The sequence below is a fragment of the Psittacula echo genome, assembly GCF_963264785.1.
Source record: "Psittacula echo genome assembly, chromosome: 2".
Classification (NCBI taxonomy): Eukaryota; Metazoa; Chordata; class Aves; order Psittaciformes; family Psittacidae; genus Psittacula; species Psittacula echo.
The window spans coordinates 142,006,607-142,033,681 of NC_137737.1; the positions used below are offsets into that span (position 1 = coordinate 142,006,607).

Genomic DNA, 27,075 nt, shown 5'->3' on the forward strand with positions numbered 1-27,075 from the left:
GCACAAGTTCATTTGACAAGCATTAAAAAAAATAGATTTGCATGTGCCTTACTCATCATGATTTCCAGAACTGTCACCATGTACTCAGGTATTTTCTTTTAATATTCAGATATGTTTGAGTAGAAATAAACTTAAAGGGCCAACAGAGATGAACAGAGTCTTTATACGTCTTCATGTTTTCCTCTCTGTTTATTCCAGAATAATGCGAATGGAACTGATTGCCTGATCCTCAGACAAAGAAAATTCAGTTGTACTGTAAGAAGGCCACACAGACAGCATAAGTAGAACTCATTCTACCCTTTTATTGGACTATGGAGCAGGACAGGAACCAAAACTGCAGTCATTTGTCCAAGTCGAATTCTTTCCAATTTTTACGGAAAAGTGACTTGAACATGGGTAGCAGAATTTATCACTATTACTCAACATTATACTTTTAAGGTTTGTATACTCTCATTTAATTTATACACTCTTGGAAGACATCTCTTTTATTTTTGTTGTTCAGCCAGAAGAATTTTCATCTGTCACAGTCTGCAACAGAATTCCCAGATTGTTGGAGGCATGACAGCGCAGCCCTTCCCAAAACTCTTGTCACATTTCATGGGCAAGAAGAAATCCTTTAAGCATTTCCAAGTTGCTCTACTATCTTACTGCAAATGCAGTTTAGCATTTTGAAATAAAACAAGGAATTCTCTTGCTATTTTGCCATGAATGATCCAAGGTGAATCCTGAAAAGAAATCCTCCCTTAACATAAGCTTTAACAAAAGTTAAATTGTCAACATCCTTCCAATTCCTTAACAATACATGCTGTCCCTATCCAGTCCAGAATAAATGTGAGCAAAAAAAGCACTGTCATATTAGGAAATTCAACCACCTTAATTCACCCTCTGAGTAATATTTCTTGCATCTTTTTGGATTTTCATCATAATTTTTACTGTCTTTTGAAATTTTTCCTCAGTTGACAAGTATTTTTCCCATCCTTTCCTTACATCTTTTAGCATCTTCTACTAATGTTTAAGGTCCCACATCATCCTCTTTTACATTGCTGATTTTATATTCTGTGCAAATACTTCTAGCCTCTGTTTTGAGAAATTTCCTTTACTTACATTTATTCATTACCTAGAAGTGCCTCAGAATGGGTGCTCCACCTTCCCAAAATCTGATGAAAATGTCATAGGCAGTGCCAGGCACAGCCCTGCTGGAGGGAATGGAGGAAGAGTTGTCTTTTGTGTGCCTTGCTTTATGCAGGATTTAAGCTCATACAAATTGCTTCTAAATGTAGCTTCTGCACTCCTACATATGCAGTAGTGCCCTCTGACAAGAACCCTGAGTATTTCTAAGAATCAAGTTACTTGAATTTAAAAATCTGAATACCAACCTAGTTTCACACTCTATGACTTGAATGTTTGTGTTTACATGTTTGGTTCTATCCTGTCTTATGATAACTAGATGTGCTGCAATAAATATTTTAGAATGATTTTTATTAAGTTTCGTGATCTTTTTCCAGCATTTCTCCAGTACTGCTCAGATGAAGAAATGATTATAAAAAATCACATACAATGAAATCACTAAGGTCATATATATCTCTTTTGTATCTAAGTTCTTCTTCGAGTTATTATTTTGGGGGTTGGGGTTTTTTTTTAATAAACAGATTTAAGTTTCCTACTTTTTCATTTTTAAAAGAAAGTATGGGAGAAAAATATTATTGGAAAAAAAATTAATTTTATGTCTTTTTTGAAATATAATAAATGGCATGCTGCTGCTGCCGATGAATCAAGGCTATCTAGTACCTGACACTGTGTTTTGTGTTTATCATCTCCTCACAATAAGATCCAGAATTCTGGTTTTTGTCTTCACTTACACTGAATTTTTAGCTTGGAAATATCAAATGTTTTAATGACATTTTTTGTCTTTTATTCCCATGTCCATTATTTCAGTTTTATGATTTTGAGGTAAAAATCCTTCAAGTTGTAATGAAGAATCCATATCCTTTTTCTATTCAATCAGGTTTGAATTCTGATAGTCTCAGATGTGATTGAAGTTATGCAGGTTTTTTAGCAGTTATACCAGCCAGCATGATTAATAGATCATCCATTGTTCTTAGATTTGTTACATTTACTCTAACCTTCCATCACTGAGAAATTAGATTTCCATTTCATTTTTACCTTCTCTATTCACTTTTGATGAAAATCCATATTATATTTTTGTCCTTTCTTATATTTAACAAGCGAAAAATGAACAATATTTGTCACTCAGCAGAGTCAGAAGAATTTCAAGAGATTCTTACCTGTAATTCTGTTTTTCATTTCCTATGTGAAATCTGTCATACTGTGAATATGCCCGGTTTCCTTCCCAGTCCATTAATTCAATTCTTAGAGAATATTGCCTCTGACTTGTTATTGCAAAGATAAATTCATTTCCCAGCCAATGTTCACCTGACGGGCTACCAAAACCCTAGAAAAAAGTTGGCAAAACAGCTAGATGTAATTGTTGCAACTGATAGAACTTTTATAAAGTAATAAAACCACCAATATATTTTACCTATACATATTAATTACTGGTCATAGCTTTCTGTGCTCCAGATTGATTATCTCTACAATGAGTCTACTAATACATACCATGTAGGAATGTTGTGCAGGTTAGCTAATATTTGAAAGGGCAGTTGAGGTTATTAGTGGAAAATCACTTTCCAATTACAAGATATTAATAGTGTGATGCTATATTCCCATCCTTCAATGGGAATACTGGACAGTCATATTCTATGACATATTTCATATAGCGTTAAACCTAGTTATCATTAAGACAGTTAAGTCAAAACAGAATTCTGCTATACAATATAAAAGGTTAAAGAGTTTAATTTAGCCTAGACTATACACTGAATTCAAGTTAAATGTGAATGATATTTCATGTCTTAACTTCTAAAGAAGAATGGACCATTCCTTTACTGTCAAGTGTCTGCCACAACCAAAGGAAGGCATTTAGTTTAAAATCCTCTTCTGTATATAAGATCTACTGGATAGGTTTCTGTGAGTGATCCTCAGTTGTAGCATTTATATACTTCATTCCTTTTGTTTTAACTGGCCTACCTGAGCAGATATTTGGTGCTCACTATTACTAGAGGCTTAGAAGATGTGCCACATTTAGCTATGCTGAGCTGAGTACACTAGTTTATGTTTCAAAGACACATAATCAGCCTTTAAGCTCAGAGACCATCAAGTGATACTTATAATAAAGTGTTTAGTCTGCAAGAATTGAAATTCAGTAGTCTGTGGTGAGTCTCAGAGAAGACTCAAATATGGGAGGATATTAATTGTTGGCTTTTCCTTTCCTGCACACTATTTTATTACACTCTTTCTCAAGTAGAGATTTCCTATGTAAGTCCCTGTAAATACTGGTTGTAGACAATACTGGTGATATCTTGCTTTGACATCAGTCTTCCAGTCCTGCTCCTCAAGCTTTATTTACCCTGGTGATGCTTTTGTATCTCTTACCCACTGCTTTGATTGCATTCACATGCGTATTTGGCTTCATGCATGCTTCCTAAAACACAAAAAACTTGTTCCTCACCTGCATAAACCCTGTTTACAGCTGACATACTCTTCTGTATGTTTTCACTGTTTACTATCTGTTCCTTCTATCCTTGCCATCTCCTAACCTTTTCTCTTTGCCCTGTGACTGTCACACATGGTCTCTCCTGTTCTAGCAGCTTTGGCAGTGTCATACCAGAGCAGTCAGTGGTTTGTCTCTGATATCCTCTTTCACCCCTGGTCATTGCCACTTGTCTCAGGAAGGCAAAATATGCTCTACAGTGACTACTTAACAGACAGTTTGTCTCCCTAAAATCCAGAAGGTAGAAGTTGGAGCACAGGTGTTCATATACCAGCCAAAGTACATTTCTTTGCAGTCTACATGGTTTCTGATTCACAGAAGATATAACACTATTTTTATCAGCTGTCTCCCTTTAAAAGAAGATTTTCAGGAAATCCTTTCTGCCTTTTTCCCAATGCCAGCAAGCTGAGGTGACTCCCCTTGGAACTGTGGCTCTATTGAATTATATTTGTCTTATTTAGATTGAAGCCTATTCAGGATGAAATACATGTGGGTTTTTTAACATTATGTGTGCCCATATGTGTTCTAGATAAACTCCAGACACCATACATAACTATTCTGAAATAATAATAATTTTTCTTCTTCACATTTACACTTCATTCTCCCTTTTCACATGTACTATTACACTAAGATGAAAATCCGTCCCTAAGCGGTTTGCTCCTCTGACCAAAGGAAATGAAGTTGCAGCAAAAGGGAACTGGAGGAATATAAAAAGCAATATAAAATTATAAGGAAAGCTACCGCATTAGTTAGAAAAAACTGAATCTTACTATAAGAAGCTACAATATTGAAACTCAGATTAGAAATGCCTAAACTAACAATGATTTTTTTTTTTTTTCTTGTCAAGGGCAACTTCTTTTCCAACAAAATCCTTGCTTATATGAAAATAAAACCAAGGAAGTAAGTGGAATATAAAACATATCTCTGAAGCAAAGGATGTTCTTAAGAAGTTGAGCATTTTATTAAACACTTAATATGGCTGGGAAAAACAATAAACAAACAGGCACTCAAACTTTCATAGATCTGAAACAGAGAGGATCAGTACATTTCTGTTGAGTACAGAGTTGGGAACCATTTCTTCAAGTGTAATTTTATTATGCCAAACTCTACTGGTTCCAACTTATATTTAGTCTGCAGTTTATGGCCACTATATCAAACCCGAAGAAAGACTTGCATTCTTGCTAGTTTTTCCAGATACTTTAGCTGACTTACTAACTACACAGTTTCCCCTGTTTGTATCTTGGACTGTCAGTGCTGCAAAAACACGACTATTTTGATGCTTCTGTGCACAGAAGCCAAAGATGTGCAATTAACAAAACCCCCTGAAAATCATAATTAAACCTTCCATTCTCATTTCCAGTCCTGAGGGTGGCAAAAAAAAAATGGTTGTGCCAGGTTCTTTTGATTTGCCTTCAAGATCTATAGTCTTCAAAGTATAAAATACAAAATAAAATCAAATATAAAGCTCCTTTTTTTATTTTTATTTTTTTTTTATTTTTTCATTCAGCCATAAAACTTAAGGAAAACAAGCATTTGCAATTGTTATGCCCACCTGTCCTTTATTTTTGTGCAATATTTTTTGAACATTTTTGAGGTTGGGATAGAAATCACACAAACTTAAAGTTCAACGAGTTTTCAGGAGAACTGGTGTCTAGGATGAGCTGCTGCTGAGAGAAATGTTGAAACGGAAACTCAGCAGCTGCCTATTTCAATTGCCTATCAGTAGGTGCACACCGACCAGCGAGGTGCAGATGCTGAGCATGTATTGCCTTAGAGAATCGCTAAATATCTTGGAGAGATTTGAGGGACATAAAAGGGGAACTCAAGCTATTGCCACAAAGGATCTTAGAAAATAATAGGGATTCAGGAGATTATTAGTAACAAGAATAGGACTTCTATGCAGGACACAGGACAAAAATCCACAGAAAAGCAGACCTCGTTAATTTTGCTGTTCATGAGACAATTCAGTAGTTGTTCAGTAATGAAATTTCAGTGAGGAAATCCAACCATTTTAGTTAGTGATATAAACACATGCCATTTATGTTTATTCTGCTGCTTAAATCTGTGGGGTCCCAAGTGTTAAGGTGACTTCAGCCTTGACCAGGACCATGCCTGTCATCTTCTATGGACAAGGAGTTTGCATTTGAGAATGCCTTAGAGCATAGCTCTGAAACTTAAAAGTTGACACTGGGACTCACCTATTCAGACTCATAGCTGCCATGAAATGTTTTTGTTTCCCAGTCACATATATACTCTGCCAACATACTCATTGGGTTTTGCATTCATATTGCTATAGCAAACACTTTCAGAATTATTTGTGTTAAAGTTTTGTACTTAAGGAAGTACATTAAGTGCTCCAAGTCATCCTCAGCTGTCAATCTTCTAGGAAAAGCAACATCTGTATTTCATGAATGTGTTTGTTTGTAGTTAACTACATTTTAAGTCCCTCTGAAACCCAGTGGGTAGTAAACACTGTTCCAAAATTGCATTTTAAATGACTACGAGACACTATTTTGTCATTAAATTTCTATATTTTGCTCATTGCATGTTTCCAAGTAGAGGAATTAATTGTTAAAATTCACATCTTATTCCAAATATACTAATTTTTCATTGAAATTTCCATAACATTTTGGAAGGAGTGGCAAATCAGAGCCTTTAATTTCCCAAAAGAGTGCTTAATGTAATAGTAAAAGTTCAGAAATCTCCAAAAGTTTTCAGAGGTCTCCTACATTATCCTTGTTAGCACTCTGGAAGTTGGGAGAATATAGCAGGGAAAGACTCAGATGTACTAGGATGAAGCAAAGGAGTTTTATGGCTCTTTATGCCTATAACTATATTGTATATTGTGTAAATTCTGATATAGTGACCAACAGTTATGTAAAAAAATAAATAAATTGTAATTTGTTGTTCTTTTGTATGCACTAAAGCACTTACAACCAGGAATCACAGACACAAGTCCATGATTTCATAATTACACAAATTTTATATATTTTATACATCAGCCTTTTTCCAATTGCATGGTGATTAACAGTCAAAACTACTAAAGCACTCATGAGTCCAAAGAAACAGGCTTCAATACTTGTTTTAAAAATGACCTTAAGAATTTACAAGTTGATGCTTATTCAAAAATAATAAGTAGGGTGCAAAAGACTTTTATTAGCTTTGGCAAAATCTGTGGGGGTATTTGGCTTGAATCACATTACTCCAAGTTCATTAAACAATTATCTCTCTTACATTATTTATTTTGTCTGATAATGCTCATAGGAAGCTTTGACTTTTTATAGACAAAACAAAATTGAAACCAGACACAGTCAATATATCCTATGGGTTCATCTCCTGTCAGACAATTTACTGAATAAAGCAGATAATAAATCAGTGTTTTACAGCAGCAGTGTCTTCTCAGAAGCTGTAAAGAATATTCATCTCCTTTTGCCTTAGCTGAGAATGTGAAATAGATTCTGTTTAAGAAGATAAGTTCTAAAAAGGTCAGTATACATCTTCATTTACATCATATTGAATAATTCATTACAATATTTTAAATAGAGATGTGGTCTACAGAAATGACTTCAAGTTCCTCAGAGAACAAATGTCCTAATAATGCTAAATATTTGGAATTATTTTTATAAAATAGTAATAAATATTTATTGGCAAGTTCAAAAAATACGTTTAGATTAAAGCCAGAGGTACCTTCTCAAAAGTCTAAAAAAACCCCTAAATTCTTGACAGTTTAAAGAATTAAATGGTTGTATAGTCACTCCAAGATTGAAAAGTGTGTCTCAAAATCTTCTTCATATGCTGCATCAATTCAGGCTGTTGCTTTTTGTTCTAGACAAATATGTTAGTAGACCTACAGAAGTCAAGTTCAGTTTTTCCTTTTTCTTTTGCAAAACATACAGCATAAGTTTATCAAACTTCCTTTGTCTAGGTAATGGTCCCCAAACATCTGTTTCTTACAGTGACCCATATACAACAGCCAGTGCATTATCCACAGGCCTCGATTTCAAACTTCCCTACTGTTTAACTGAAAACAGGACAGCATTTCCTACTCAGAAAATACTGAGATCCTCTCTCCCAAACCATTTTCTTCACTCTGAATGGATCATGGAATATACAGGCACTTAGTGTGTCTCCTAGTAAGTGCATCCCAAGGAGATGGGTATGTTTTAAAGAAAAGAAAACTCAAGTTTTGTGATCTAAGAAAGATGAATTAGGAGTGTAAGAGATCTTTGTGTGCTGTTCTTTCCAAAGAAATAAATTGTCTGGTTCAGGGCTTTTAGTCCTTATTTAAAATCTGATTTAAAATCTTTAAAAAAAAAAAAAAAAAAAAAAGTACTTTGGTTTCACTTCAGGCAAAAAGAAAGTACATTTTCTAAATGTACTTCATTCTCTTTTTTTTCAAAAAGACACTGATTCATCCCATATAGCAAAGATGTGCATGACTGGGAGCATAGATACTAGAGGAAAGATCAACAGTCAAACCATCTGTATGTAAATTTGATCAGGGATTTGAATCTCTGCCCCATAATCTGCCTAAATACCCCAAGCATCAAACTTAATGGATTGGTTTTTTTCTGCCTTGCTTTGGATCACCTGCTACTCCAAATAGTTTAAGAACAGAAGGTGACTCACACCGGGGTCAGAAAGTTATAGTGCTAATTTCACATTAGCCCCAAAGTGAAGGGCTCCTCCAGTGAGTCCCAAATGGAACAGATCAGGCAGGAGATGCTCATCCCTGAAGAAAAGCTGTTCCATGATGAAAGCACACAACTATCAATTGGTAGGACCTCTGCTACATTTCTACTAAATGTTCAAATCACTGATTCCTAAAACAACCTCTTAAAATCTCATCTGGCTCTTGTAAAGTAGCATTTCCATCTTCTGGTTAAAAAGTATCTTTAATAGCATTAACTTTTCTCATGGTGCTCTGCTACAGGATGTTAGCATAATTAAGCTGAATCATGATACCATTACATAAAATGTACTAGGTTTTATATGTATGGTATGCCTTACATGGTTATATTAATAACCTTTCGAACACCACATGAGTCTAAGTGGCATACATTAATGGTGTTAAATTGAAACACTTGCGGCAGAACAGGCACAAGTATATAGCCATGTGTCAACACAAGTCTTGAAAGTGATGTCATCCAGTTATATTTGCATAGGGAAGACCGTGCTGAGTATCATACATTTAAAACACAACTGTGCTCCAACACTAAATTATGTATAATTTTGCATCCAAAAATATGTCCCAAAATAAAGATGCTTCCTTGTGTGGCAACACCTTCTCTGGTGCCTAATCTAGTGATCCAAAGCCCTCTGAAACAAATATTGTTTCATTCTTGCTGTCTGAGATCATACTGTTGAAATGCACACTGTAGATTAAGCCTTGCTCAGTACCAAGTTTCAGGCACATGCTTTCAGAAAACTGAATATGGTCTCTCACTGCTTTGATATTATGCCTGTCTCCACTGGACATGCTGGATTTAGATCTCAGGAGAAGCAGAGTACATGCTGGCTCTTTTTATGACACTGATGAAAGTGACAATTATCTGAGTAACAGTTGCAGTCAGAAGTGACTTTTTATCAAACTAGCATGACATGTCATCCTTTATCACAGAGGGGTGGGTCTCCATGAAAGGCGTTACTCACACAATATCTTAATACACATTCCAGTCACCAAAAATCATTTCCTTATATCCAAATTACTTGGTAAATGTTTGAAAGAAACAAATTACTTCCATGTCATCTATCCCAGTCCCTTGAAGTAAATGATTTTTTTCAGATGTAACTAACTCATGACATTGAAGTGTACTATCATCAGAAATGTATTTGTGGCTACATGTTACAAAATTATTCAGGTATGAAGTGTGGGCATTTTTTTATCCCCTTGTACTCATATAATTCACTCTCATTTTATGTTGCTTATTTAAGCAACATAATTCAATATCACCACCACTCCCAACTCGTCTTGTTTGTCAGGGTATAGAAGCAACATGCCTTCTGTCTTTTCCAAGGACATGCATTCTCTAGTTTTGGCCTTTCTCACAGGTCCATTCTGTCCTTAAATCCTTTGTTTTCCAGGAAGGGCCATGTTGATATTGCAACATCATTTAGAACATTCTTCAGACTACTGGCAGGGAAAGAACATGAAACTGTTTCTGCAGAAGAAATTATGAGATATTCCTCTAGCTATTTAGCTAGCTAGCTAGCTAGATGGATGTAGTACACACAGTGTTATGAAAGCTTTCCATCTTCCACAAAACTTTCTATATTACTTTCCTATTCCCAAGTTATCTTCAAAATACCTCCTCATGTTCTTTTAACCAACAATTCTTTCCCTCAGAACATGTTTGCTAAGCCATAAAGGAAGGGAAAAACTGTGAAGACATGCTTTGAACAACCTCTGCTTCTCTGCTAAGCAAAAGAAAGCAAAACAGAATAACCCATGTGCTAATGATAAAATTTTCTCAGCTCTGAAATCAAGGCAGTGCTGTGTAAAAACTCATTGAAGGAAGACACAGGCTCTTATTATAAAATCCAGTTAGCTAACTATCAGGAGCAGCTTTATCTTTGTATAATTGTACCTCTTTGCCCCAGGGTGGGGGAGATCCTTCAAAGGCAAACAATCTGGGGGTAATAAGAGTGAAGATGAAAATCAATGTCAATATCAAATCAATCAACAAACATATGCACATTAAGCGTAAGATGTTTTGGTTTTTTTTTTGCTTTGGTTTCATTTCTTTGAGTTACTGTTTGTGGCAAAATAATATATTACTTGAATATATCTCAAGCCATAATCAGTGGAGGAAACTTCTAATTGTCATAAAACCACAGGCCTGTTCATAGCTAGGAATCTGTAGCTGGCATGCATATATATATATATATATGTATATATACACACAAATACACACATTTTCCACATGCCAATAAAGGTCCATTTTCTTTAGTCTAAATGCAAAAATTTGTCATGAATGACGATCCAAAATATGAGCTTTTCACAAACTCATTCTATCTGGAATAGTCACAGGAAGAGCAGTGTTACTACCTTCAGAGCTGTTTGATAGTATTTGAGATCTTATTTAAAGAACACAGAAATGTGGCAAATTCATCAATAATATTAGACTACCGTGAATGCAAGAAGTGAGAAAATTTTATGGCCATATCAATGCATAACATAGCTTAAGTACTTATAATACAGAAAAGGATTTAAAATTCATTCAGAATAGCTAGCTTTAACAAAACCAAGAATTACGATAATGTTTCCACAATATGAGCATTCAAATTATGAGCAAATTTATTTTTTCTGTCAAGAACGTTCTTCTCAGCCAAGCCACACGGTTTATGTAATTTTTGTTTAAAGAAAAACACATCTGAAGTTGTTTTCCACTAAAATAATGGAACAAGAATCATGAGGCTTATACAAACATATTTAAAATGTGCCTTGTGCATTTGTATGCAATCAGGCTCTCACTTGAAAAGAAAGTGAATAATCTACTGTGACTGGAAGGAGCTGGAGCTCTGTCTGTAGTTGTTTGATTCTTCTAGTGGTTGGAGAGAAAAAAGAATATGCACACTCTTTGTAAATGGACAAAACTGTAACAGAAAAACAGCCATCACCAATTAATGCTACAAAGGGAAACAGCACAACAGCTTGAGTTTTTGCCTCTCTGCTCAGGTCAAGCATAATGTTAATTGTGGTGAGGACCTATTTTGAAAAAGAAAAAAGTGCAAGTTAGTATTGCTACTGAAGCAATATAGAGTTTAGAGACAGGAAAGGTAGGCAGAAAGAGTAATAACAAAACTGAAACCTGGAACTGAAACCTTCACAAGATAAATTAAAATAAGACTTAAAACAGATGGAGACCATAAAAGGAATTAAGGAGCCGTATTCTGAAACAGGAGCTAGACACTTTGCAAATAAAAATTAAATGTAAATAACATCTGGAAGTTTTCAGAATGAACTGGAAAAGTGTACTAAGAAATAAAACCTTTGTTGGAATGGTAGCTCTTGCTATGAATAATTCAGGTACATCTATATGCCCAAATACCAACTTGCAGTCTGTATAACTTGCAAGGACTGGTGAGGTGAAAACATGAGGTGACCAGCAACTTGACTGTGGTAAACTAGGAGGTCTTCCAGGAAAAAAGTGGGACCTATGTCCAAACTAGAGCTTACTCAGAGGTGAACTCTGTGAAGTATATGAAAAAGTAAAAACCATCAAGCCTTGAAGGAAATCAAAGACTTACAGTCTGAAGAGACGTTCAGCTGTCTTTTAGGTAAGCAGAAGACAGATCATCAGATTTGTTATACTAGTTAAAATTTACTGGTGCTCAAAGGAAAGTCAGATTATTCCAGATAATATAATGTAAATGCCCACTAGAACTTCACACAGCAGTACTTCCTGAGAAAGTTCTTTTAACCAACTCTGTGATCTCAGTGCTGCAGAATTTAAGCCTTGGAAAAGCATAAATTATCTTGCTCTGGCATCATACCACATTGGCACTACAGAGCTAGCCATCAATTTGACCCAACATCTTTGCAAGAAAAGTAAAAGAAATTCTGATAGAAATGGAAGTGGTTTTGTAGGTGTGCTTTTCAGGCACACACAAATCCTAGTGGTGATTTCTGAGATAAATTGGCAGTAGACTTGTATTAACCACTGAACTGATGTTGGACCCTTAGATGTTGATCAGGAACATGAGATTAAGGGGGTGTGTAATTCACTGCTGAATGTCATTCTTGTCTCAGAGAACCAATAGAAGAAAGCTGCCAGTCAGGAAGACGGGAGGTGGTTGCCATAAAGCTGTGAGAAATTCAGCTATGGGTCTAACACATACAAGTGATCCTAATCTAACTCATGACATGGTGAATGATTAAAAAAGTGATAGCTTGCTTTCATCAGAGAAAGGAAAATAGAAATATTGTAGCAATAAAGCATGCAGTACAATTAAATACTGACATATGGAGGAAATAAAAAAACCCCAAAAACCAAAAAACAACAAATCAAACAACCAGACCTGGTTAGGAATAGAATTATTGCAGACTGGCTAAGGCACGCAATTTTAAATACCTACTGAGAGTCTTTCTCCAATGAGAGAAAGCAAGAAAATAATTTTAAAGGTCTGAGGAAGCCCCCAATAAACTTGTCCCCCCAAAAGCCCCTCTAGGAAATGGATAGTGAATTTGGGCTATAGAGTGTGGAATAACTTTGGTGAAATTCATGGGAATTAATAAACCAGACATGTTAAAAGTCTAAAGTATAGGGAATCCAACAATCCATCACCTGATTTGGCAAAAATAGACAGTAACTGGGAAAGATTCATTTATCCAAGAAATGAAAAGCTGGAAACTGAGCAAGAACTCTTGATAGCCAAGTTATCACATGCGCTAATAATTTGCTTGGATTTGATTATTGATAATGACTGCCTAATTAATGCCAGAAACTGTGTATCAGAAAATAAGCTTGTGAAAATCCCCCTTCTAAAAGCAGCTCAGGTTTACAGATGGCAAGCAATAATTCTTAAAATTATATTCCCTTTCTAGAGGTCAAAATTCTAATAATGTTTTACATTCACTCCTCAGGCAAGGAAATATGAAAAATGGCTGAAACCTGCTGCAGGGTGATCTTAGCTGCTGTTGTTAAAGAAATTATTTGTTGCTCCATTTCATATTTTTCTGATAAGCAGCAAATAGTATAATAGCAAATCCACTGCAAAATGTGAAAGAACAGATGTAGTAGGAGCTGATAAGAAAAGTATAGGAGGATGAACTCACAGGATTTCCTCTGAATTTCTTCCAATTACTATTGGAACAAACAGTACAAAACTGAAATAGCCCAATGGCACAAAGGCACAGCACACGACTAATAACAAAGCTGAGTAATATTGGTAAGCACGTATGCCTCTAAGGAAGAAGATGCCATAACCAATCCTGCACAACAATAAACCTGCATAAAACATTTGTATTCATTAGCTACTGCTTTAGTTACCAAATAAAGCGTAACTTCATTTTACAGAGTGTAGATTGGATGCCAGTGGAAATGGATCCAAAAGAACAAGAAGACAAAGTTAGTATCCCTATTACTGTAGTATCACTGAGATTGTGGTAATTAATGCATGCATGTTGTAAATTTCCTTCTTTCAGAAGATTTGTTGCTGCTTTATTTCTCTTTTAACCTGTTTCCTTTTTTGGTGTCTGGAAAATACGTTAAACAGGAATTGAAGTACTTCTGTGTAAGCTGAAGGCACCAGCATGAAACTGAATCAAAGACAATGATTGCCTCCTTGTTGCCAGGGCACTCCTATAACCCCGCAACACTGTCACTCATCTTCCCAGAGAATACTCCATGCTCACCCTTCCTAAGTCAGCTGCTACAAGGATCTCAGCTGAGAGTCAGAGAAAATGTGCAATGGCCTCCTAAACTGGAACAACCGTTAATTTGTGAGGGCATTAGCAGTACTGCAGGTTGGTGGCCTGAGTCCTTGTCCAGCTTAGAAGCTGACAATCCTTAATTAGTTGTAACAGAATAATTTCTACAGTTTTCCAGATTCTTTTCCAATAAGAAGTAAACGCACTGAAACTAAAGCCTCAGAGACTACTTACTGTTGTTATTATATGTTTTATTTCTGTTGAATCAGGGGCCCTAGTGAGATACAAGCACAACAAAAACATCTTAGCAAATCTGGAAAGCTGTATCTTAACTATGGCTTGAGAGAACATATATTAAGTTCAACCAACCCAAGTAAGACCAAGTACCATTGTGCTCCTCATCACACTACCCAGTTTCCCATTGGAATAAACTCCAGGTAGATGTGTCAGGAAGAAGAGGGAATGTGATCCAACAGGTATCACACACCATCTCTGAACTTCTAAATAAGGGAATTTAATTAATTAATTAATTTAATTAAGGGACTTAAGACAGTGGTGTCATTGCCTTGAAGCTCAGACACTGTCACATATTCCAGCAAATCACAGAGCATCCACTAGCCTCAATCATTCAACACCTGGTGACATAAGATAATCACAGAAGGGGGTTTACGCTAGCTACCCTGATGAAATAATTCATAGAAGCAGAGACAAGCCTAAATTCCACCTTTTCTCATGACTTACTTATAGGATAGCTATCAGTAAAAGTCAAAAACAGATCCTTTTTATCTGATAGAAGTGATCTCTTAGAAGACTACAGCATTCCTAAAGAGAAGCAAAACTAATTTGGACTGCTTGAACTAGACAAAACCAACATAATTGATCCTGAACAGGCTCACACTGTTTTAAAGGAAAATTTGAGAAAAATGTTTGACTAAGTGAAGGGATATATGTGAAAAAAGGCCATATGGGAAAACTTCAAAAATATGGGCTGTTTTTATTAAATGGTCTAAGAAAAAGCACAGGAGAGAGAAATTGAATAGATCTCGATAATTTGTACAATATATATAAATTAAACCAGCTCATGTATACAGAATGACTTAGATTGCATATGCAAATCCTAATTTTCTCATAAGTAGAACTGGTGGAATTTTCAAATTCTGTTTTCCCCAAAATAAATTGATGTTTAATATTTTATTTGATTCTGAACTAAAATAAAAGTAAAATGTATTTCAAGTTTCCTGCTGAATTAAAACATTACAAATTATGAAATATATTACATCCTCTGGTTATCCGTAGTAGCAGAGACCTGACCCAGATGGTTAGTTTTTATCCCTATAATTTATGCTTTCAAGTAATATGAAAATATTGAAAAGGAAGCATCCATTTAATCCAAAATGGCATTTTGCTTCAATAATCTAATATTGCAGCTATTTCTGAAACGGTATGTTCTGTAACAGAACTTTTTCCCAAAGAAATTTTTACTGAACAGAAATTGCTTTTATTTTTAAACATTTTATATCCTCTCTTCATTTAGTGCCTTCTGAAAACCGCTGGAAGAAAGATTATCCTCCTCCAGGCTGATAACACAGTTCTGAAAACTTTACTGGGAATGTCACTGAAATCCAAACCAGTCCTCAGGGACTCAAAGAAAGGAGCTCCATCAGAAAGTTTGAACATGCAGCAAATGAAAAAAAATCAGAAGTTATTTAGATTGAAGTAAATGCTTTTGGGGTTTTTTTTGAGTTGGCAACAAAAAAATAGCCAGCTGAAGTCATGTCATCTGTAATTTGGTAAGTAATTTTTTTTCTTTTAATCCTTTTCAAAGTATCAACATTTCCAGTACATTAGCTTGATTGGCAGAGGTGTTGTATGACTTGGGATAAGCCCCAGTAAAACTTTTCATTTCTATCTGAGATGCTCCAAGTTTTGAAGGAGTTCCCCTCCACTGGGAACATCCATACATTAGGAACACCATCACATGCCTATTACCCCATAATGTCACAGCAAGTCAAAACTTCGGAAGGACAGACAGCAATATTATTTAGTGCATATGCCTGGGCCTGACCTCACTTGAATCTCAGTAACTGATTTGAAAGAAACCCTAAGTCATGGGAAATAATATCCAGCTAATTGAGTAAAAAGAATATGGTTTTCAAAAGTAACAGACACGACAAAAAGTAGCTCATGAAAGACTGCAGGACCACTCCACATCGCTGTAGACAGACTATCTATCTGTTTAAGATAACACGAAGTACTATTTGAAATATAACACATCTACGAACTGTACAACTATTCCACATTCTTCACCTTACCATTTTGTATTCTTTCCAGCTTTTTTGAAAATCCATGCTCCCATCTTCTCGGTGCTGTATAACCATCCATCCTCCTCCAGCAATTTCCATATTGCAAAAGACCTATGCAGTAATTAAAATAAACTTAAAAAATTAAAACAAAGAAAACTTGCATTGGAATTCTTAATCTTAAGGGGGGGAAAAGTAGGGAGAGAATTATTTGTGAATGACAGAACTAAGGAAGCCTATTTTCTTATGGATTTATGCCTATGCCCTTGATGGCCTACACATAGAATCATAGAATAGTTAGGGTTGGAAAGGACCTTAAGATCATCTAGTTCCAACCCCCCTGCCATGGGCAGGGACACCTCACACTAAACCATGACACCCAAGGCCTCATCCAATCTGGCCTTGAACACCACCGAGGATGGAGCATTCACAACCTCCCTGGGCAACCCATTCCACTGCCTCACCACCCTCTCAGTAAAGAATTTCTTCCTTAGATCCAATCTAAACTTCCCCTGTTTAAGTTGGAACCCGTTACCCCTTGTCCTGTCACTACAGTCCCTAATAAAGAGTCCATCCCCAACATCCCTGTAGCCCCCCTTCAGATACTGGAAGGCTGCTATGAGGTCTCCACGCAGCCTTCTCTTCTCCAGGCTGAATAGCCCCAAGTTTCTCAGCCTGTCTTCATACAGGAGGTGCTCCACTCCCCTGATCATCCTCGTGGCCCTCCTCTGGACTTGTTCCAACAGTTCCATGTCCTTTCTATGTTGAGGACACCAGAACTGCACACAATACTCCAAGTGAGGTCTCATGAGAACAGAGTAGAGGGGCAGGGTCTTCAATCACTTGATTACAACCAGAGCTCTCCTTGTGTTCAGTGTAATTCTTTCAGTTTTTACTTTCAGCACATTACCCAAGAAGGTCTCCCCATCACCTCCCTCTGCATCCTCGGCTTTCCTCTTCACATTTCCTCTGTGCTCCCTTTCTATTTTTTCTGCAGTATCCCTGCAACCACTCACTTCCTCTTAACAAACAAGAGTGTTTCAGTGATAATAATGTTTTCATTTAACAGTGTAATTCTAAGAAAGAATCTTCAGGAATTCTTACAGAAAATACACATTCAGGAATTCCAAAATATAGCACAGATTACATTATTATGCTTTGCTTTGAATGATAACAATAATAATCAAAATGGATATTTAATTTTCATTCAGTTTCATTCTTCTTACATTATACTTTCAAAAATAAAAAGAATAAATGATAAAAAAGTGCAAATAATGCTTATTAATTCACTTTTCTTGGAATATGGCAAGTGGTAGTATTAATTTTTGTTCCTATTTTTGTATGACACTTGATTTTAAGATCCATTTCTCAGTGTTACTTGTTCAATGAATTCTCCCTGATTTTCATTCCAGTGCACTCATCAGTGCCATATTTGCACTGCCACTATCCTAAATTTAATTTGCCTGTGCTGTTGAAATGTTATTTCCCTCCTTAGAAGTAAGACATCAATATGTAAGAGGGTTGAAGAGTTATCACCCATTGGCTTAGCTTTTCGCGTTCGCATTAAGAGTTGATCCATTCAGCACTGCTCAGTAATTGAAAGTTTTAAGTTGCTTTGCCAAATCGAAGGTTACTATTCAGTTACATAAAAATTAATTCCTCAGTTGACTGAAGAACAATATCCTACCCTCAGGCAAAGCAATTCTGAATCTTTCTTACTCATAAGCATCGTTTTAGTAATCCTGTGCAAGTGCTTTTGTTTTAATTTGCTGCAGGCATGCCAACTGAAGTTCCCATGTAGGTATAGGAAGGAAACAGAATACCAAACAGTACAAACATGCGAACTTGATCAAGGGTAACCACAAGAAAACCCACAATTTGCTAGACAAACATTTTGGCCCTATTCCTCCTTCAGGAAAGATATTGTGAGTCAAAACATTTATCTACAGGATTTAATTTCTTTAGTCTGATTTAGAGTGAGAATTTCTAAATGATGGATTTACTTTCCTTATAAGTCATCTCAAGCTCCCATGAATCCACTGCATTAAATCCTCAACTGTGTTAAGACTAGTCATTTTAAAGACGTGCACAAACAAATGATAGGTTTTTCATACTAAAATATAACAAAATACCTGTAAAAAGACTTTGATGTTTTCTAAATATTATAACAAATTAAAATTGAAAACTGCACAATGAAAGATTTATCAGCAGTCCATTATTCACAAGCAGTCACTGTGTGGTCTGGCACTTTCCACACTGGTAGATATAAACACCTGCCATATTAACAAGAGTGCCAAGCTGATTATAGATGTTCAGTGTGGGTAGCTCTAGCCAGCAAATGTCCTGAACTGGCTGCTGTCCCAGACAAGGTCAGGGCACTCAGCCATTAAACACCTTTTAACATGTTCTGATATTTAACCCTCTACCAAAAAAGAAAAGGATAAAGAAAAGTGACTTTGAATTTGTATTCATCTCTAGATTCTGAGTTTATTGTCAATAAAATAATCTGATATAGGTTAAAAGAACACCTAAGGCACTGCACTCTTGCCCTTCCTTAGATGCAAATTTTAAGGGAAAAGTACTCAAGCTCCTAAAAGGTAAGTATAGGATTATTTATACATATTTTAGATTTATCATTAGTTTACATTTTGGTAATGTAGCTCAAGACCAACCATTTGACATTCTGGCAATGCGTCTCTGCTGCGCAGAAGCCTGAATTTAACCATGTCAGGATGACAGTTTCCACAGTATATGGGGCTAGTATACATTTAATGGTTTAAAGCTTTGGAATATATGCTCACAGGCACCATCAACAACAATTTGGTAGGATGTCCACAAGCAGGAAGTAGAGGGGAAGGAGTGAAGCTGCATTCGTGGCAGCAGTGGAATTGCTTTTGCAGAGCACAAAAACCCCAGATATATAGACCCCGCCAGCAATTATGTTACATTTTCAGTGCACTGCACCCAGAAGTTTTTAGAAGTTATGCTTGTGAGGGCATTAGGGAAGACAAGTAGGAAAGCCAAATACATTGATCCAAAGAAAGATATGGGGGTTCAGTGTGTGCTCAGACCAGTCCTTCTGGCCTACTTTGTATCCTGAAGGTGACACGGTACGTCCAGCTACAAAATGGTGACAACCTCTCTCCGACTGCTCCTCTGCTCACTTCAGCATGGTAGCTGAAACCGAGTCTGCAGGGGACTGAAAGGACTCTTCTTGACTTTGCTCTCACTATGGCCTAGGGACAATTATTTGTCAATACCATTAAGCATTGCACACACACATCAAAGTAAGCCAATTAATTAGATTAATAAGCCTACATTTTTCTCTTCCCATCTCAAAAGATGGGATATTATTAAGATTCTTTTAAGCACAGATGAATCACTAATTTTGATGCAGGGCTGGAAGACTCATAAACTAAACTAATGAACTTCTGAAACTAGGAATATCAAAGACAAAGTGCAATCTCAATTTGTATGCATATCTAAATGCATATAAAAGGTACGGAGCTGGAAGCACAGAGGATATTTTTCTATGACTATATGATGGTAAAATCAGAAAAAAAAAAAAAAAGAACTGACAGTAACATATGTATATATGACAAAGAGATATCCTCTATTGGATGTCAGGATTCTAGTAACTATCCCTCAGGAAATGTAAAATGAAATTAAGGTATATTTTTGTAACCTGAAGTATAAAATTACTATAAATGAGACAGTTGCCAGTGGTTGTTTTACAGATGATAACAATATATTAGGCTTCTTAAAACATGTCAGGATTGTGCAATGCATTGTGATAATCCAGATAAATAAGCTGGCTTTGAACAAGAGGGTATGTCTGCACGAAGTACCTATCAAGATATTAGCTTGGGATCCAGAGCAATCTAACTGTGTCAGCGTGGTGCTACCTCTGGGCTAATTATTACTGGCACAGTGCTGCATTCATGAGATTTTGAAGCTACCTCAGCTGAAGTTGGTTCAGCTATCTCTGCACAGCACTAACTTACAGACTGTTAGTACGACCTTAATGTCTGAAAAAACATCTGTTAAAGCAATCACATTCCTCACATGACTAACATGAACGTGCCCAGGATCAGCTCTTGCTGTGTTATCACTAGGGCAAGAAAGAAACAGGTGGTAGCAGAAGTGCCCTCAACACACACACACTCTCCCACATTTTCTTGCTAAAATTGGAAGCCTCCAGGAAAAAATAAGGCAATAATATCAGCTGAATTGTGTTGCCTGTATTAATTGATATCAGTGTCTGCAAACAGGGATAGAGCACAAACACTGGGTGACTTCCATAGTGTCACAGTCCTTATACTGCTGATGAAGTGGGTTAAAGGAAATACACCAGAAGCATCAGTGCCACAGTGCATTCAGATAGCCACTGTTTTTCATTGCAACCCAGCATTTGAGAATGGTTTATGAACTTTAATAAGGCTAAGAAGAACCATTGCCAGCTTGCAATGTAATTTGGACTTTGATGTTTCATCTCTGTTTGGAATGGAACAGATTCTACAGAGCTGCTTTTATTGTTCTTGTCCTGTTCAGTAATGCTTAATGAAGTGTCTGTATTTTATGTCTTGTCAATTATTTTTCCATTCACATTCACCAGATTTATATTAATCTTTGCCCATACCACTCTCCCATCCCAATTCTACTGATATTATAATGAACACTTAATGCCTTAGTAAAATATAATATTTGATATTTACAGGCTTCAAAAGGCCTCTAATAAAACCAAATTAATCTTAGAAATATGTTTTACATGCCTTAATGTCATCATAAAATGACTAGAGACAATAACATTGGTAATATTTATTGTTGTCTTTTTCTGTTTGCAGTGTCACCATTTTAGTCAGTAAGAATAAATTCACCAGATAGATGTGGTTCCCTCTCTCCTGTTCAGCCCACTTTCTGGACACTGTTATATTTTATTCTCCTAGGTAATCAGCTCTTATCATTTTGGGGGGCTGGTCCTAATAGTGACCCATCAGAAGGACAGTCAGCATTCCTTCACATATAAGTTAGGCTTAGGTTACTCTCTCATGTTCTTAGCTTCAGGCACCTTAGCAACCAGAGCCTTCCAAAAAAACAATCTCATTTACAGACTAGTGTTTCATTTTTATCCAAAAAATCCTCCCAGATACCTTTTTCCATTTTTTTTTTTTTTTTGGGGGGGGAGGGCAGGATTATATATGCTTTGTCATCTCAAACAGAGCTAACATTCAGCATTCTTTACAGCCAAAACCACTCTCCCCTGCTCCCTACAAGAGAAACAGGATTTTTAAAAATCTTTATCTTTAAAAACTGCTTATTCTGTTATTTCTTTCCCTGTGCTACCAGATAATACCTCCCATCATCTTCCTCATTATAGCACTTTACTAATACTCTTCTAAACTTTATCGTAGATTTATTTGCAGCCATAGCTTGATTCAAGTGAACCTGCCAAGAGGGAGGGAGTCAGTTATTGAATGTATGTTGGAACTGAGGAAGGATTCTCTATCAGGAAGAAAGAAATATGTCTGGAATAATAGTTTATCATTTTCTTCACTCTAATGTATTTTTTTCTATATCAAATACAGCCCCAGTTATTTATACCAGTAAAATAGTTTGCAGAATGAGAACTTCAATAAAGGCTCCAAAATTCCTTTAAAGCCAAGCAACATCATATTAACAAATAAGAAAATAAAACAAATATTTACCTTTTTAGGATCTGAGACATTGTTAATATAAATAGTGTAGACCCCACTTTTGTTAAAACCAGATTGGTATACATCTGCACAGTCTCTGAAAGGCTTTTCTTCTTCTTTTTTTACATTTTTTAGTAAAACTGCAAAACAAACAAAAAAAACCATGGTAAGATACAATAGCAATCTTAAGCGTTTCTGCGTCTCAAGAAGTCCACTTTTGCACGCTGTATTCCTTTTAATCATGCACACTAACAACTGTACTGCAATTGTTACACAGTGCATTTGATAAATTGTATTAAAGAACTAATATGAAACTTGCAGGCAGATGGCAGAGTAGGCACCAGGAGAAGTTAAGTCATTATGTAAATAGATAAACAGAGCATCCTGTCTACATAGAGACGTGAACACAGAACATTCCTTCTGAATGCAAAAGTCTGTGCCTCTGGCTCAAGCTGTACCTGAGAGGTTGCCAAAGAATGCCCCAGAGATGGCACATGGAGGTGGAAAACTTGTTCAGTTTTGTTATCTGACACAGACGTGAGCATGGATCTGCTAAGGCAGCAATGTAGAACTGTGGAAGAAGGGAGCTTGTGCCCTCCTTCATGAGGTACTGCCTTTTGAGCAGCCTATGGACTTGGGGCAAAGGACCTGTTTGCTTAAGTTATTTTTTTTCTCAGATAATTATTTAATTATTTTCATATCTACAGTCATAAAAGTTGCTAGATACAATCAGTGGAAAAAGAAAGAAAAGTCAGTGCTACTGAAGTCAGCTGTTTAGAGCTACAATTTATTTTATTTATTTATTAATTTTTTATTAATTTATTTTTGGCCCTGAACAGAACAATTAATATCAGAACACCAGTGCAGACCTTGATCCTGTATATTGCAGAAAGACCACATATATGAATCTAGGTTGAGAAATTAGGAAGTTAAGATGTCTGAGGATCCCAGTCTTGAAGAACCGAGAGATTCCCTGTAGAAGGAGTAACATCTGAATGTGTTCCTGCACTTTCACAAACAAAACTAGCATAACCCACACAATACTGAAGGATATGACTTCATTCCAACAACACATACTTTAAGCACATCAGTATTCCCATGGAAATCCATCAGTCTACTCAGATTCTTAAAGTTAAACATGTCCTTAAGTGCTGTGCAGGGCCCGGGCCAGCATTTCATTAATCCCTACAATAAGGAAACAATATTTAAGTTCTCCACACATACTCATCATCTGGTGACAGACACATCTTTCTCGTTTTTGGCTTGGAAGTGGGAGTTACAGGTACAAAAGGGACTATGACTTACTTGCTTTCAATAAAGTAGCCTGTACTGCAAAACTCGTGCTTAATGACAACGGTGTGCAAAAAAGCAACAGCTTAACATATGAGACTATCTGGCTCATAAGATCGTATGCCATAATGCCAAGGATTTGCAGACTGATATATTATGCCCCCTTTGAACACATCAAAGCAGTATTTTAGGATGGCAAATTTCTCCCAACTGTCAGATCAACTGGCATTAATACCATTTCACAGAGGGGGAAACCAGGGAAAATGAAGGTTAAAAGTTTTACCTTGATGATTTTGTCAAAAGGCGAAAATAGAAAAATAGTCAGAAAACAAATTCTGAACTGTAATATTATCCTGCCCTCTAGGTCAGAATTTTAGAGCTATAATACTCTTTTTTCCCTTTTATGTGTTTTATTTTTTCCTTTAAAATTTGATTTTAACAAAAACAAAAGGAAATGACCCCTTACTCTTCCCTTTCCATGTATCTGCTGCATATTATTATTTTTATCCAACACCATAAATAAAAATCAAACTTGGTTCATATATTTGCATATGAACTTCAATTGGAAAATCTGTGGCTTTGAGAATTGGCCACATTTGAAAAAGGTAGTGCTGGCAATGCAGTATATGACAGTATTTCCATGAGGTGGCAGGGAATGAGGTCCTCAACAAAGTATGTATTAACAATGCACTCACAAAAATGCCATTTTATAGATAAGACATAGAACTGAGGCCTTCAGGATTTGTGTTAATTAAGGACTTCATAGTACTTTCTTGTAAGCAGATGGTGTTAATATCAGTGGCCAAAGTCCAATTTGAATAATTACTTGGGGCTGGAGCCAAAGCCTAGAGGAGTTGAAGCAAAGCTTCTCATTGATTTCAGGGGGCTTTATATTAGATCCATTCTTCCTGGCTGGTATTTCTGTAATGCTGTTGTTTCAACTGCAGACACCAGTATCTCCTGTCTAAAAAATATATTTAATTGGGCAGAGGCAGAATGTTCATTTCCTTGAGTCTGAAAGTACTTATTTTTTAATATCTATATGTAGAGAGATTATCTTACCTCTATTTAACTGTTATACACACATTAAAACCCATTTGGAAATAACTACTTAACAGTCAATCAACGAAATTTGAATTTGGTTCCTTTTCAACTGAAAGTTTGACCAGAAAAAAAAAAAGAGAAAAAACCATGACTATACCCTAAAGTTCATGTTATTTCAATTTTAAGCAAGGTAAGATTTTAATTTCAGTCATTAGAATTAGATTTGAAAACAATTTTTCTAAGGAGATGGCTCTCTCCTTTTTATCTCTCATAAATAAAAATATCTTTTTCCTATGAAGATTAGAAAAACCCCACAATAAAACTTCTGTTGCTGTAAGAGATGAAGGTGACTAGCACAGACATGCCCATAGATATGCCAAGTTCCTTCCAGCCTTCCTGTCAGTATCAGACATCTGAAATACCTGAGATCACAGACAGCAGATGTGTTATTTTCCTACAGATTAAGCAACCCGAAACCCTTCTTTTACAGCAGTGGGTTTTATTCAGTGAACCACTGTAGCCAGAATATGGTTTCTTTGGGTGCCTCTCACCATCTCTCAGGAGCTGGTGCTCCCAGCTGGAAGAAAAGCTCAGCTCCTTGTGAAGCAGCTGAACTATCACAGTATTACAGATTGCAGCATGGTATATTAAGCATAACCAGCACAAAGTTTAGTTTTTCTTAATACATCAGACTGTAATTTGCAAGAACAACCCAAAGTTATCAGAAAATTAATACTCAGGAATGTTACTGGAAATATTCTTTTAGGGTAAACTATGTTTTTTCTAAAGTTTCCTGTTGTTTTCATAACTTAATATTCCGTACAATTTCCAAACCACTTCTACCTACTATAGCTCCACACTGTTTTTTTCTATAATATTTCATAGACTTTGAATCCTTTATACATAAAGTGAAGTTCCTGAATTATGCATTGGCTCACACATGGTAGGTGTGTAAATAAAATGAAAAAAAAAAAAAGGCTCAAAAACGTAGTTCTAAAACAAAATACGTTCCATTACATTTCTTTGTTCAGCTTCAAGATCTTAACTGACTTTACACAGATTTCTAATGTTAGTTATGCTGTTTTCAAATACAATGCTAATTCCAAACTTTTATGTACCTGAAGAAAAAGATAAGTCTATATCAAGAAAAATAATATTATCATTTTTTAAACCTCATGCTTAGCCAAAATTTGGACCCCTGGAGGTATTTTTGATTGCCTTTTCTGGATGAATAAACTGGTGGTGAAGTCATGCTCCTTTGAAGCAATGATGTCTATGTGGAAAATCTTGCTTTTCTGAACAGGAGAATTAACAAGAAAAATTAAGTTCTTCTTTCACTAAACTTCCAAAAGTTTTCCAGTTAATTTTTAGCCCAATAACTTTCTCCCTGGGTTATGCTACTTGTGTTTACCTCCTTTATGAATTATTTATTTCAGTTATCAGTCTTTCAGCTGTTTCTTTTCCTTGATGCCCTGTATGAGTCTGCCCAAGTGTTCTGCTACTCCTACTAACAGGGTATTAACCTTCAGTACAAAGCCAATGTGAGTATCTGAGGTTGTAGTCTCTTCAGATTTCTTAGAAAAGGTTAATGTCACTTGAGAGGGAGAGAGTTCAGAGATGTAGGGCTTTTTCTCAAAACAATAGCCAGGGAAATCCCTTAGCTGATTGTTAGTTGTGTGTACCTCTGTGTATGCTGAGACTATTTTTCTGCTATCAGTTATGAGAATAACTCAATAGTAAATTAATTTACTATTTCCTAAGAGCTATCACAGATGAAGGACGCCTGCTTTTCTGCCTGGGTCTAAAGAAATACAAACTGGCTACCAAGAATAAATAGCTTCTGAAGTATTTAGTAATCTACAGTCCTCCTCCTGGTAGTATGAAATTTAAAACTTACAATATCTATTTTTTTTCCTAGCTTTATGAAAATTATCTAATCTCATGTCTAATAGACAATAATACTTAAGAAATAATATACTTGATTTTTAAATTGAGAGTTTCTAATTACTTTTGAGAAAATGAAGTGGTTATTTCACTGCTTTTCAAGTCCCCATCAGATATTGTGTAAATGAATAGCGCAGTTCGTAAGCAGGAAAGAATGTTAAACTGAAGTTAATTATGTTGACTGAATCAATAAAATCACATTCATATTTACTAAATTATTTAATATCTTAACTGTCATGTTTATGAAATCGGTTGAGGCTGAGTTAATCAAGAGAGTCTTATGTCCTTCAGCGATATTGCCAGCAAATAAAAGGCAGCTGTTGGGGTTTTTTTTCCCTGATAGTGACTTATTTGGACAGATATGCAGAGGTTTCTGTAGTGTCTTAGTGAATGATTATATTTTCATTGTTTTAACGTTTTATTTACATTATTCTGATTTTCTTATCGCACTTAATAATCACTATACATACCAAAAGACACTTAAAAAATATCTTCATGGTCTTGAAGCCAGAAAGGAAAAGTTTCTCTCCATATTGGCAAATATAACTGACCTAAATTTTAGCTGCTCTATCAAAAGCATCTGAGGTGAAAATTTCTGTCCCCAGGTGAGCAACTTCTAAAAAAATCAGAAAGGAGGAGGTTGTAAATTGATGGGTTTTACCTACAGCTGTAGCATTCCAGACAGGTCATTCAAGGACCACCAAATGTCAGATTCTGTTTACATCCAGACTGCAAATAAATTTTGCCTTGATCTTGTCAGGGTTCCAGATGCATTGTGAGGAATCCTACATTTCTACAAGACACCCTGTATCTCTGAACTCTTTC

At 35.9% G+C, this 27,075-nt stretch overlaps 1 protein-coding gene across 1 annotated transcript in view; it reads right to left on the reverse strand.

Annotated features, from left to right (window-relative positions):
• Positions 1 to 27,075, reverse strand: part of ANGPT1 (angiopoietin 1) — a gene marked incomplete at both ends in the record, with an annotated part of 161,785 nt that overhangs the window by 36,428 nt on the left and 98,282 nt on the right. The window contains 3 exons of the mRNA XM_080639609.1: positions 2,286 to 2,452; positions 16,292 to 16,393; positions 21,985 to 22,112. Coding sequence (XP_080495735.1) covers positions 2,286 to 2,452; positions 16,292 to 16,393; positions 21,985 to 22,112 — 397 coding nt within the window. The remainder of the gene's footprint in view (positions 1 to 2,285; positions 2,453 to 16,291; positions 16,394 to 21,984; positions 22,113 to 27,075) is intronic.